At 48.3% G+C, this 15068-nt stretch overlaps 1 protein-coding gene across 2 annotated transcripts in view; it reads right to left on the bottom strand.

The window, feature by feature from the left end:
• GLYCTK (glycerate kinase) overlaps positions 1–15068 on the bottom strand; it is a 43320-nt gene that overhangs the window by 18270 nt on the left and 9982 nt on the right. Inside the window, exons 1-3 of one of the 2 annotated variants that reach the window (XM_063941351.1) lie at positions 10471–10629; positions 7589–7969; positions 696–847 (exon numbers count right to left, since the gene is read on the bottom strand). In XM_063941351.1, the coding sequence (XP_063797421.1) occupies positions 696–847; positions 7589–7953 (517 nt within the window). In that variant the 5' untranslated portion in view covers positions 7954–7969; positions 10471–10629. Of the gene's footprint in view, positions 1–695; positions 848–7588; positions 7970–10470; positions 10630–15068 lie in introns of those variants that run through there. The other variant, XM_063941352.1, reaches the window with a different exon arrangement.

Below are 15068 nucleotides of genomic sequence, written 5' to 3'. Positions count from 1 at the left end.
CTCTGCTCTTCCCGTCACCTGAGATGTGCACCAGCAGTAATTACCCCATCCCTTCCCCCTGTGTACAGTATACAGTACATACTATCATACATCAGAGAGGCCCAGTGATAACCTCTGCTCTTCCCGTCACCTGAGATGAGCACCAGCAGTAATTACCACACCCCTTCCCCCCTGTGTACAGTATACAGTACATACTATCATACATCAGAGAGGCCCAGTGATAACCTCTGCTCTTCCCGTCACCTGAGATGTGCACCAGCAGTAATTACCCCATCCCTTCCCCCTGTGTACAGTATACAGTACATACTATCATACATCAGAGAGGCCCAGTGATAACCTCTGCTCTTCCCGTCACCTGAGATGTGCCCCAGCAGTAATTACCCCACCCCTTCCCCCTGTGTACAGTATACAGTACATACTATCATACATCAGAGAGGCCCAGTGATAACCTCTGCTCTTCCCGTCACCTGAGATGAGCACCAGCAGTAATTACCACACCCCTTCCCCCCTGTGTACAGTATACAGTACATACTATTATACATCAGAGAGGCCCAGTGATAACCTCTGCTCTTCCCGTCACCTGAGATGTGCACCACCAGTAATTACCACACACCCCTTCCCCCCTGTGTACAGTATACAGTACATACTATCATACATCAGAGACGCCCAGTGATAACCTCTGCTCTTCCCGTCACCTGAGATGAGCACCAGCAGTAGATGGTTCTCCTCCAACCTCTCAGCCAGGTCCCGGATCTCCCCTGCAGCTCTTATTGCGGCCTCGTCAGGCATATTGTTTGCGGCTCCTTCCATCACACGGACTCGCGACCCAGGAGACAGCAGCATATCCCTGTGACAATACACTTTATACAGCCTGAGTATCAGAGAGGCCCTTTGGTATACGTGACGTGCTGCAGTGCCAGCGTCCACCATTACTGAGGTTGGTTATCAGGAATAAATGATAAATGCAGCCCAAATATTACATTTCAAGTATGAGATTTCCAACAGATGGGAGTACTGTGGTTTATATAGTTCTATCAATGCACATTCTGAGACCTATCCCGTAGATAACGGTGAGGAAAGGTGTGCAACAAGACGTGCTTCCATTACCTATAGTAGATAACACATAGCGGAGGCGGCCATTTTGTTGTACATGTATATCTATGTCAAGTATTACCATCTATACTGTCTCAGCCCACAAACTGCTTTCCTGCACCAATCATAGGTCAGAAAAATAAGATTTTACTCACCGGTAAATCTATTTCTCGTAGTCCGTAGTGGATGCTGGGAACTCCGAAAGGACCATGGGGAATAGCAGCTCCGCAGGAGACTGGGCACAACTAAAGAAAGCTTTTAGGTCACCTGGTGTGCACTGGCTCCTCCCACTATGACCCTCCTCCAAGCCTCAGTTAGGACACTGTGCCCGGACGAGCTGACATAATAAGGAAGGATTTTGAATCCCGGGTAAGACTCTTACCAGCCACACCAATCACACCGTATAACTCGTGATACTATATCCAGTTTAACAGTATGAAAACAACGGAGCCTCTCAACAGATGGCTCAACAATAACCCTTTAGTTAACAATAACTATGTACAAGTATTGCAGACAATCCGCACTTGGGATGGGCGCCCAGCATCCACTACGGACTACGAGAAATAGATTTACCGGTGAGTAAAATCTTATTTTCTCTGACGTCCTAGTGGATGCTGGGAACTCCGAAAGGACCATGGGGATTATACCAAAGCTCCCAAACGGGCGGGAGAGTGCGGATGACTCTGCAGCACCGAATGAGAGAACTCAAGGTCCTCCTCAGCCAGGGTATCAAATTTGTAGAATTTTGCAAACGTGTTTGCCCCTGACCAAGTAGCAGCTCGGCAAAGTTGTAAAGCCGAGACCCCTCGGGCAGCCGCCCAAGATGAGCCCACCTTCCTTGTGGAATGGGCTTTTACTGATTTAGGATGCGGCAGTCCAGCCGCAGAATGCGCCAGCTGAATTGTGCTACAAATCCAGCGAGCAATAGTCTGCTTAGAAGCAGGAGCACCCAGTATGTTGGGTGCATACAGGATAAATAGCGAGTCAGTTTTCCTGACTCTAGCCGTCCTGGAAACATAAAGGCCCTCATTCCGAGTTGATCGGTCGCAAGGCGAATTTAGCAGAGTTACACACGCTAAGCCTACGCCTACTGGGAGTGTATCTTAGCTTCTTAAAATTGCGACCGATGTAATCGCAATATTGCGATTACAAACTACTTTGCAGTTTCTGAGTAACTTCAACCTTACTCTGCCTGTGCGATCAGTTCAGTGCTTGTCGTTCCTGGTTTGACGTCACAAACACACCCAGCGTTCGCTCAGACACTCCCCCGTTTCTCCAGCTACTCCTGCGTTTTTTCCGGAAACGGTAGCGTTTTCATCCACACGCCCATAAAACGCCGTGTTTCCGCCCAGTAACACCCATTTCCTGTCAATCACATTACGATCGCCGGAGCGATGAAAAAGCCGTGAGTAAAAATACTATCTTCATTGTTAAATTACTTGGCGCAGTCGCAGTGCGAATATTGCGCATGCGTACTAAGCGGATTTTCATTGCGATGCGATGAAAAATACCGACCGATCAACTCGGAATGAGGGCCAAAGTTTCAAGGCCCTGACTACGTCCAGTAACTTGGAATCCTCCAAGTCCCTAGTAGCCGCAGGCACCACAATAGGTTGGTTCAAGTGAAAAGCTGATACCACCTTAGGCAGAAAATGGGGACGAGTCCTCAATTCCGCCCTATCCATATGGAAAATCAGATAAGGGCTTTTACATGACAAAGCTGCCAATTCTGACACACGCCTGGCTGAAGCCAAGGCCAATAACATGACCACTTTCCACGTGAGATATTTTAGACCCACGGATTTAAGTGGCTCAAACCAATGTGATTTTAAGAAACTCAACACCACGTTGAGGTCCCAAGGTGCCACTGGAGGCACAAACGGGGGCTGAATATGCAGCACTCCTTTCACAAACGTCTGAACTTCAGGTAGTGAAGCTAGTTCTTTCTGGAAGAAAATCAACAGAGCCGAGATCTGTACCTTAATGGAGCCTAATTTCAGGCCCATAGTCACTCCTGCTTGTAGGAAATGCAGAAATCGACCTAGTTGAAATTCCTCTGTTGGGGCCTTTTTGGCCTCACCCCAAGCAACATATTTCCGCCATATGCGGTGATAATGCTTTGCAGTTACATCTTTCCTGGCTTTAATCAGCGTAGGAATGACTTCCTCCGGAATGCCCTTTTCCTTCAGGATCCGGCGTTCAACCGCCATGCCGTCATACGCAGCCGCGGTAAGTCTTGGAACAGACAGGGCCCCTGCTGCAGCAGATCCTGTCTGAGCGGCAGAGGCCATGGGTCCTCTGAGATCATCTCTTGAAATTCCGGGTACCACGCTCGTCTTGGCCAATCCGGAACCACAAGTATTGTTCTTACTCCTCGTTTTCTTATTATTCTCAGTACCCTTGGTATGAGAGGCAGAGGAGGGAACACATAAACTGACTGGTACACCCACGGTGTCACTAGAGCGTCCACAGCTATCGCCTGAGGGTCCCTTGACCTGGCGCAATATCTCTCTAGTTTTTTGTTTAGGCGGGACGCCATCATGTCCACCTGTGGCCGTTCCCATCGACTTACAATCAGCGTGAAGACTTCTGGATGAAGTCCCCACTCTCCCGGGTGGAGGTCGTGCCTGCTGAGAAAGTCCGCTTCCCAGATGTCCACTCCCGGAATGAACACTGCTGACAGTGCTAGTACGTGATTTTCCGCCCATCGGAGAATCCTTGTGGCTTCTGCCATTGCCATCCTGCTTCTTGTGCCGCCCTGTCGAATTTACATGGGCGACTGCCGTGATGTTGTCTGACTGGATCAGTACCGGCTGGTGTAGAAGCAGGGATTTTGCCTGACTTAGGGCATTGTAAATGGCCCTTAGTTCCAGAATATGTATGTGTAGGGAAGTCTCCTGACTCGACCATAGTCCTTGGAAGTTTCTTCCCTCTGTGACTGCCCCCCAGCCTCGAAGGCTGGCATCCGTGGTCACCAGGACCCAGTCCTGTATGCCGAATCTGCGGCCCTCTAGAAGATGAGCACTCTGCAGCCACCACAGCAGAGACACCCTGGTTCTTGGAGACAGGGTTATTAGGCGATGCATCTGAAGATGCGATCCGGACCATTGGTCCAACAGGTCCCACTGAAAGATTCTGGCATGGAACCTGCCGAAAGGAATTGCTTCGTAAGAAGCCACCATCTTTCCCAGGACCCGCGTGCAGTGATGCACCGATACCTGTTTTGGTTTCAGGAGGTCTCTGACTAGAGATGACAGCTCCTTGGCTTTCTCCTCCGGGAGAAACACTTTTTTCTGGACTGTATCCAGAATCATACCCAGGAACAGTAGACGTGTCGTCGGAACCAGCTGTGATTTTGGAATATTCAGAATCCAACCGTGCTGGTGTAGCACCTCCTGAGATAGTGCTACTCCCACCAACAACTGCTCCTTGGACCTCGCCTTTATTAGGAGATCGTCCAAGTACGGGATAATTAAAACTCCCTTTCTTCGAAGGAGTATCATCATTTCCGCCATTACCTTGGTAAACACCCTCGGTGCCGTGGAGAGTCCAAACGGCAGCGTCTGGAATTGGTAATGGCAATCCTGTACCACAAATCTGAGGTACTCCTGGTGAGGATAGTAAATGGGGACATGCAGGTAAGCATCCTTGATGTCCAGGGATACCATGTAATCCCCCTCGTCCAGACTTGCAATAACCGCCCTGAGTGATTCCATCTTGAACTTGAATTTTTTATGTATGTGTTCAAGGATTTCAAATTTAAAATGGGTCTCACCGAACCGTCCGGTTTCGGTACCACAAACAATGTGGAATAGTAACCCCGTCCTTGTTGAAGTAGGGGCACCTTGATTATCACCTGCTGGGAATACAGCTTGTGAATTGCCGCTAGCACAGCCTCCCTGTCTGAAGGAGTAATCGGCAAGGCAGATTTTAGGAACCGGTGGGGTGGAGACGCCTCGAATTCCAGTTTGTACCCTTGAGATACTATTTGCAGGATCCAGGAATCCACCTGTGAGCGAGCCCACTGATCGCTGAAATTTTTGAGGCGGCCCCCCACCGTACCTGGCTCCGCCTGTGGAGCCCCACTGTCATGCGGCGGACTTGGAAGAAGCGGGGGAGGACTTTTGCACCTGGGAACCTGCTGTTTGTTGCAGCCTTTTTCCCCTACTTCTGCCTCTGGACAGAAAGGACCCGCCTTTTCCACGCCTGTTTTTCTGAGTCCGAAAGGACTGTACCTGATAAAACGGCGCCTTTTTAGGCTGTGAGGGAACATGGGGTAAAAATGCTGACTTCCCAGCAGTTGCTGTGGAAACTAGGTCCGAGAGACCATCCCCAAATAACTCCTCACCCTTATAAGGCAAAACTTCCATGTGCCTTTTTGAATCTGCATCCCCTGTCCACTGGCGAGTCCATAAGCCTCTCCTAGCAGAAATGGGCAATGCACTTATTTTAGATGCCAGCCGGCAGATCTCCCTCTGTGCATCTCTCATGTATAAGACTGAGTCTTTTATATGCTCTGTGGTTAGCAGAATAGTGTCCCTGTCTAGGGTGTCAATATTTTCTGACAGGGAATCTGACCACGCAGCGGCAGCACTGCACATCCATGCTGACGCAATAGCTGGTCTAAGTATAATGCCTGAGTGTGTATATACAGACTTCAGGATCGCCTCCTGCTTTCTATCAGCAGGTTCCTTGAGGGCGGCCGTATCCGGAGACGGTAGTGCCACCTTTTTAGACAAACGTGTGAGCGCTTTATCCACCCTAGGGGGTGTCTCCCAACGTGACCTATCCTCTGGCGGGAAAGGGAACGCCATTAGTAACTTCTTAGAGATTACCAATCTTTTATCAGGGAAAGCCCACGCTTCTTCACACACTTCATTTAATTCTTCTGATGGGGGAAAAACTACGGGTAGTTTTTTCTCCCCAAACATAATACCCTTTTTAGTGGTACCTGGGTTTATATCAGAAATTTGTAACACCTCTTTCATTGCTTCAATCATGCAACGAATGGCCTTAGTGGACATTAGACTAGACTCATCGTCGTCGACACTGGTGTCAGTATCCGTGTCGACATCCGCGTCTGCCATCTGAGGTAGCGGGCATTTTAGAGCCCCCGATGGCCTTTGAGACGCCTGGACAGGCACGAGCTGAGAAGCCGGCTGTCCCGCATTTGGCATGTCGTCAAATTTTTTGTGTAAGGAGTCGACACGTGCACGCAATTCCTTCCATAAGTCCATCCACTCAGGTGTCTGCCCCGCAGGGGGTGACATCCCTTCTATGGGCATCTGCTCCGCCTCCACATCATTATCCTCATCAAACATGTCGACACAGCCGTACCGACACACCGCACACACACAGGGAATGCTCTAACAGAGGACAGGACCCACAAAAGCCCTTTGGGGAGACAGAGTGAGAGTATGCCAGCACACACCAGAGCGCTATATAATGCAGGGACTAACTGAATTATGTCCCCTATAGCTGCTGTTATATATACTGCGCCTAAATTTAGTGCCCCCCCTGTCTTTTTTACCCTTTTCTGTAGTGTAGACTGCAGGGGAGAGCCAGGGAGCTTCCTTCCAGGGAGCTGTGAAGGAGAAATGGCGCCAGTGTGCTGAAGGAGATAGCTCCGCCCCTTTTTCGCTGACTTTTCTCCCGCTTTTTTATGGATTCTGGCAGGGGTAATTATCACATATATAGCCTCTGGGGCTATATATTGTGGTATTTTTGCCAGCCAAGGTGTTTTTATTGCTGCTCAGGGCGCCCCCCCCTAGCGCCCTGCACCCTCAGTGACCGGAGTGTGAAGTGTGTATGAGGAGCAATGGCGCACAGCTGCAGTGCTGTGCGCTACCTTGGTGAAGACTGATGTCTTCTGCCGCCGATTTTCCGGACCTCTTCTTGCTTCTGGCTCTGTAAGGGGGACGGCGGCGCGGCTCCGGGACAGAACACCAAGGCCAGTTCCATGCGGTCGATCCCTCTGGAGCTAATGGTGTCCAGTAGCCTAAGAAGCCCAAGCTAGCTGCAAGCAGGTAGGTTCGCTTCTTCTCCCCTTAGTCCCTCGCTGCAGTGAGCCTGTTGCCAGCAGGTCTCACTGTAAAATAAAAAACCTAATTATATACTTTCTTTTTAGAAGCTCAGGAGAGCCCCTAGTGTGCATCCAACCTCGGCCGGGCACAAAATCTAACTGAGGCTTGGAGGAGGGTCATAGTGGGAGGAGCCAGTGCACACCAGGTGACCTAAAAGCTTTCTTTAGTTGTGCCCAGTCTCCTGCGGAGCCGCTATTCCCCATGGTCCTTTCGGAGTTCCCAGCATCCACTAGGACGTCAGAGAAATTACATTTCTACATCAGCCATTGCGTGTGTTTTCCCCAGGTAACTCCACATTTGAAAATCATTTTATAAGACAAAATGTTTTATTACGGCTGCTAGTGCTTAATAATATAATGCTTAATAATAATAATAATAATAATAATAATAATAATAATAGTATTGGGTAATACCTTTTTCCGGCTTGCTTTAGGCTGTCCTCCATTCCTTGTGGTATACTAATCACCCCCTGCACCAAATGCCTTCCCACAATCCGTTCTGCAGCAGCTGCCATGCCCAGCACCGCTTTTCCAAACCCCACCATGAAGAGGTTCTTGTCCAGGGTGAACTCCTTCCCACCACACTCCAGGACCGAGGAGCTGCCCGTCTCCCTCACAGCCAGGGCCCTCCGTAACATGCGGGGAGGTAAGACGGCAGAGACCGCACTCCAAAATATACGGTGAGCATCTTCCTGTAGGGAGGCCATGTTCCGTACAGCACCGCGTGACTTACAGGAGAGGACACGTCGCAGGTTTACACCGCCTAATATCCTGGCCATGGGGGAAGTGAGATACCTGCAGAGAGAGCAGTAGGAATAATGTCATATAGATGAGCTGTGTTACAGTACCAATAGACTGTAATGCTTAGAGATCTGGGGCTAGACCGCTCATCAGTGTCCGTGGGAGAGGACAGTCTTACTAGGACGAACCAACAACAAAACCTTTCTTTGTTCATGATGACCAGAATGTTGCCTCTGCTAGCAAGATCAAGCATGCAGCGCCAGACTAGTGACACACATTAGGAGACTAACAGGACGTGTTCGAGGTGGGCAAACTGAACAGTTCCCAGAATTTGGAATGAAAAGCGTCAGTGTCTCTAGTGCTTGGCTGTCCCACTGCTCCATTTGCATTATCATCACTACAAAAGGGAATCTATTTAATTTGCCCATCCCAACACTTTTCTTAGCACTGGCTGCTCCAAAAGGCAAAGATGAGCAGCAGAAATTGTGCACAAAACTGGGGAAATGCCAAGTGGATATTTATCCTGTGACAATAACACAGATAATGGCTTTGTGTTATATATGGTACTGTATATTACTATGTCCCAGGATATATAAAGATTGCATGGACTTGCTAAACCATTAGGGATCTATCCAAGTAGGCGCAATCTGCAAAAACGAGTTTGTTTCATGAAACTCGCTTACATCTCATGAATACGCACACTGAGACAGCGAGATCCAATTAGAAATGACAATTCACCATATTCGTGGCAAGTTTGCGCGACTACTCTACGTAAAACTACCTGGCAAAAATGTGCAGAAACCATCCTGGACCACCAAAGAGTGACAAATGAGATAGCAGGACCATATAGATGGAAGTTAAGGCCCATATAGATGGGCCGATGCAGGAGAGATCTGTGCTGAGCGTGCGGGGGAAGACAGGGGGTGGGGGTGCTCACTTCACCCAGCAGGTGAAGTGAGCGACCCGCTAGATTGGCCAATCTAGCACCAGCGATAGCGATGCACTATCGCTGTTAGGGCTACACATGGAGCGATCTTGCTGAAAATCTAAGCAATCTAGCCAGATTGCTTAGATTATTGCTCCGTGTGTATTCCCCTTTAGTGACCATAGAGAGCTGGACCATATAGAAGGCTGTTAGTGACCATAGAGAGCTGGACCATATAGAAGGCTGTTAGTGACCATAGAGAGCAGGACCATATAGATGGAAGTTAGTGACCATAGAGAGCTGGACCATATAGAAGGCTGTTAGTGACCATAGAGAGCTGGACCATATAGAAGGCTGTTAGTGACCATAGAGAGCTGGACCATATAGAAGGCTGTTAGTGACCATAGAGAGCAGGACCATATAGAAGGCTGTTAGTGACCATAGAGAGCTGGACCATATAGAAGGCTGTTAGTGACCATAGAGAGCAGGACCATATAGATGGAAGTTAGTGACCATAGAGAGCTGGACCATATAGAAGGCTGTTAGTGACCATAGAGAGCTGGACCATATAGAAGGCTGTTAGTGACCATAGAGAGCAGGACCATATAGATGGAAGTTAGTGACCATAGAGAGCTGGACCATATAGAAGGCTGTTAGTGACCATAGAGAGCTGGACCATATAGAAGGCTGTTAGTGACCATAGAGAGCTGGACCATATAGAAGGCTGTTAGTGACCATAGAGAGCAGGACCATATAGAAGGCTGTTAGTGACCATAGAGAGCTGGACCATATAGAAGGCTGTTAGTGACCATAGAGAGCAGGACCATATAGATGGAAGTTAGTGACCATAGAGAGCTGGACCATATAGAAGGCTGTTAGTGACCATAGAGAGCTGGACCATATAGAAGGCTGTTAGTGACCATAGAGAGCTGGACCATATAGAAGGCTGTTAGTGACCATAGAGAGCAGGACCATATAGAAGGCTGTTAGTGACCATAGAGAGCTGGACCATATAGAAGGCTGTTAGTGACCATAGAGAGCAGGACCATATAGATGGAAGTTAGTGACCATAGAAAGCTGGACCATATAGAAGGCTGTTAGTGACCATAGAGAGCAGGACCATATAGAAGGCTGTTAGTGACCATAGAGAGCTGGACCATATAGAAGGCTGTTAGTGACCATAGAGAGCAGGACCATATAGATGGAAGTTAGTGGCCATAGAGAGCTGGACCATATAGAAGGCTGTTAGTGACCATAGAGAGCTGGACCATATAGAAGGCTGTTAGTGACCATAGAGAGCAGGACCATATAGATGGAAGTTAGTGACCATAGAGAGCTGGACCATATAGAAGGCTGTTAGTGACCATAGAGAGCTGGACCATATAGAAGGCTGTTAGTGACCATAGAGAGCTGGACCATATAGAAGGCTGTTAGTGACCATAGAGAGCAGGACCATATAGAAGGCTGTTAGTGACCATAGAGAGCTGGACCATATAGAAGGCTGTTAGTGACCATAGAGAGCAGGACCATATAGATGGAAGTTAGTGGCCATAGAGAGCTGGACCATATAGAAGGCTGTACAAAATAAGCAGTAATTAGAGAACAGTAAATGAGGTAGAATGCATGTAACCTGTAGCAGGTCTGCTGTAGAGCCTGGTGGTTATCCCTCTACATCACAGCATGGCAACGCTTATCCTCCTGTCTTATATCTTCCTCCTGACGCTCCATCTCCTAGATCTGGGCACAGATCAGCAGGAGCTCTCACAGAAGCGTGAATACCATGCAACGGACTTTCCAGCGTCTAAAGTCCACTATTTATTTACCCTCCTGAAGGCCAAAACTTTCACGGTTACATTAATAATTAGCAAGTGCCTGTTAGCAGTATAATTGGGAAGGTAAGACCTTGCATTTGTTAAATGGCCGGTAAGCTGACAACCCAGGTAGTTGCTTCTTTTAAAACAATGGGGGTCATTCCGAGTTGATCGCTCGCTAGCTACTTTTTGCAGCCGTGCAAACGCATAGTCGCCGCCCACAGGGCCTGTGCAGCCGAGCGGGACGAATTTTTTTTTGCAGTTTCTGAGTAGCTCTGGACTTACTCAGCCGCTGCGATCACATCAGCTTGTTCGAGTCCGGAATTGACGTCAGACACCCGCCCTGCAAACGCTTGGACACGCCTGCGTTTTTCCAACCACTCCCAGAAAACGGTCGGTTGTCCCCCACAAACGCCCTCTTCCTGTCACTCTCCTTGCGATCGGTTGTGCAAATGGATTGTTCGTTAAATCCATCGCCCAGCAACGATACGCTGTGTACCCGTACGACGCACCTGCGCATTGCTGTGCATACGCAGTAGTGGCCTGATCGCTGCGCTGCGGAAAAAAACGGCAGCGAGCGATCAACTCGGAATGACCCCCAATGTGTAATTTGTTGACAATGACTGGAGATGTCTTTCCTTCCCCTCAGGCCATAAGCTTGAGATGCAAAATATATCGCCCGCAGCTTCATTCCAAGAATAGAGAGGAATAATTAGCCAGGTAACCGTATTCTGAGATGTTGACGGATAGGACCTACGCGTATACAGGGTGAGGCAAAGAAACCTTCCAGATTATAGGGTAACATAAAATGCATGGTACGTGCTATTCAAACTTGCATGGAATACAGTTTATGCTATTCAAAATAATCTAATAGTGCAGGGAACACAGTTTCTTTTCCACTGGTTTTGAATATATTATCCAGATGGTGGTCTTCATTCCGGATACACATTTGTAGCCAATTTCTGAAGTTGCGCATCACTCGGCGGCTCAGTTCCGGCGTTAACGCTGCAATCTCCTGACGAAGCTCACTGTCATTGGTCTGGTTACGTTACCAAGCAGAGGCTTCATTACTGGGCGGAAAACAATCCTCATCAGCTCCATGAGAGGCCTCTACATCGCCAACGGGGCCACCTGACAGCTGAGGTCTGCTCACAAAAACTAATGAACTGAAGGCTGCTATACGCCAAGAAATGACCGTATCATATTCATATCCAACTGAAAATAAACCATATTCCTTGCACTGTTACATTATGTACTAACATTTGGAATAGCATTTACCTTGTCTTCTTTCTAAACCTTTAAAATCTGAGAGGTTATTTTGCCTCACCCTTTAGATACACTGCGCGTGGGCGGTGCACTCAGAGAAATCAGCACGGGGCCACAAATCCCAGAATGGGCAGAATTATGATGTAGACATGTAAAGAGCCGGTGTGGTGTGATTTGTCGACATTCAGAAGACCACAGGTTCTGAATGCTGACAGTCAGAAAGTCGACAAGTAGACATTTTTTCCATGATGATCTAACTGTGATTGTCGACTTAATGACCGTATCTGCCTCCTGGCTGTCGAGAAGTCGACTGGATACCGTAAATAGGTCTGTGCACAGCCCATAGCCAGGCGCAAGAGCTGGCTAATTAAAGAAACAACACAAAATAGTTCTAAATGTATTAAGTATATATTACTAATATATATATATATATATATATATATATATATACTGCTCAAAAAAATAAAGGGAACACTAAAACAACACATCCTAGATCTGATTGGATTAAATATTCTTATTAAATACTTTGTTCTTTACATAGCTGAATGTGCCGACAACAAACTCACACAAATATTATCAATGGAAATCAATTTTATTAACCCATGGAGGTCTGGAATTGGAGTCACACTCAAAATTAAAGTGGAAAAACACACTACAGGCTGATCCAACTTTGATGTAATGTCCTTAAAACAAGTCAAAATGAGGCTCAGTAGTATGTGTGGCCTCCACGTGCCTGTATGACCTCCCTACAACGCCTGGGCATGCTCCTGATGAGGTGGCGGATGGTCTCCTGAGGGATCTCCTCCCAGACCTGGACTAAAGCATCCGCCAACTCCTGGACAGTCTGTGGTGCAACGTGGCGTTGGTGGATGGAGCGAGACATGATGTCCCAGAAGTGCTCAATTGGATTCAGGTCTGGGGAACGGGCGGGCCAGTCCATAGCATCAATGCCTTCGTCTTGCAGGAACTGCTGACACACTCCAGCCACATGAGGTCTAGCATTGTCTTGCATTAGGAGGAACCCAGGGCCAATCGCACCAGCATATGGTCTCACAAGGGGTCTGAGGATCTCATCTCGGTACCTAATGGCAGACAGGCTACCTCTGGCGAGCACATGGAGGGCTGTGCGGCCCCCCAAAGAAATGCCACCCCACACTATTACTGACCCACTGCCAAACCGGTCATGCTGGACGATGTTGCAGGCAGCAGAACGTTCTCCTTGGCATCTCCAGACTCTGTCACGTCTGTCACATGTGCTCAGTCAGAACCTGCTTTCATCTGTGAAGAGCACAGGGCGCCAGTGGCGAATTTGCCAATCTTGTGGACGTCGGGCCCTCATACCACTCTCCTGGAGTCTGTTTCTGATCGTTTGAGTAGACACATGCACATTTGTGGCTTGCTGGAGGTCATTTTGCAGGGCTCTGGCAGTGCTCCTCCTGTTCCTCCTTGCACAAAGGCGGAGGTAGCGGTCCTGCTGCTGGGTTGTTGCCCTCCTATGGCCTCCTCCACGTCTCCTGATGTACTGGCCTGTCTCCTGGTAGCGCCTCCATGCTCTGGACACTACGCTGACAGACACAGCAAACCTTCTTGCCACAGCTCGCATTAATGTGCCATCCTGGATGAGCTGCACTACCTGAGCCACTTGTGTGGGTTATAGACTCCGTCTCATGCTACCACTAGAGTGAAAGCACCACCAGCTTTCAAAAGTAACCAAAACATCAGCCAGAAAGCATAGGAACTGAGAAGTGGTCTGTGGTCACCACCTGCAGAACAAATAAGAATTTACTTACCGATAATTCTATTTCTCGGAGTCCGTAGTGGATGCTGGGGTTCCTGAAAGGACCATGGGGAATAGCGGCTCCGCAGGAGACAGGGCACAAAAAAGTAAAGCTTTTACCAGATCAGGTGGTGTGCACTGGCTCCTCCCCCTATGACCCTCCTCCAGACTCCAGTTAGGTACTGTGCCCGGACGAGCGTACACAATAAGGGAGGCAATTTGAATCCCGGGTAAGACTCATACCAGCCACCCCAATCACACCGTACAACTTGTGATCTAAACCCAGTTAACAGTATGATAACAGAAAGAGCCTCTTAAAGATGGCTCCTTAACAATATAACCCGAATTTGTTAACAATAACTATGTACAGTATTGCAGATAATCCGCACTTGGGATGGGCGCCCAGCATCCACTACGGACTCCGAGAAATAGAATTATCGGTAAGTAAATTCTTATTTTCTCTATCGTCCTAAGTGGATGCTGGGGTTCCTGAAAGGACCATGGGGATTATACCAAAGCTCCCAAACGGGCGGGAGAGTGCGGATGACTCTGCAGCACCGAATGAGAGAATTCCAAGTCCTCTTTTGCCAGGGTATCAAATTTGTAGAATTTTACAAACGTGTTTTCCCCCGACCACGTAGCTGCTCGGCAGAATTGTAATGCCGAGACCCCTCGGGCAGCCGCCCAAGATGAGCCCACCTTCCTTGTGGAATGGGCCTTAACAGATTTAGGCTGTGGCAGGCCTGCCACAGAATGAGCAAGTTGAATTGTGTTACAAATCCAACGAGCAATCGTCTGCTTAGAAGCAGGGGCACCCAACTTGTTGGGTGCATATAGTATCAACAGCGAGTCAGATTTTCTGACTTCAGCCGTCCTTGAAATGTATATTTTTAAGGCTCTGACAACGTCCAACAACTTGGAGTCCTCCAAGTCGCCAGTGGCCGCAGGCACCACAATAGGTTGGTTCAGGTGAAACGCTGATACCACCTTAGGGAGAAAATGCGGACGAGTCCTCAGTTCTGCCCTATCCGAATGGAAGATTAGATAAGGGCTTTTATAAGATAAAGCCGCCAATTCAGATACTTTCCTGGCGGAAGCCAGGGCCAGTAACATAGTCACTTTCCATGTGAGATATTTAAAATCCACCTTATTCAATGGTTCAAACCAATGGGATTTGAGGAAATCTAAAACTACATTTAGATCCCACGGTGCCACCGGAGGCACCACAGGAGGCTGTATATGCAGTACTCCTTTAACAAAAGTCTGTACCTCAGGAACTGAGGCCAATTCTTTTTGGAAGAATATTGACAGGGCCGAAATTTGAACCTTAATAGATCTCAATTTGAGACCCATAGACAATCCTGATTGTAGGAA

Source organism: Pseudophryne corroboree, chromosome 9 (genome assembly GCF_028390025.1).
Source record: "Pseudophryne corroboree isolate aPseCor3 chromosome 9, aPseCor3.hap2, whole genome shotgun sequence".
Lineage (NCBI taxonomy): Eukaryota > Metazoa > Chordata > Amphibia > Anura > Myobatrachidae > Pseudophryne > Pseudophryne corroboree.
This window is presented reverse-complemented; position numbering and strand designations above follow the sequence as displayed.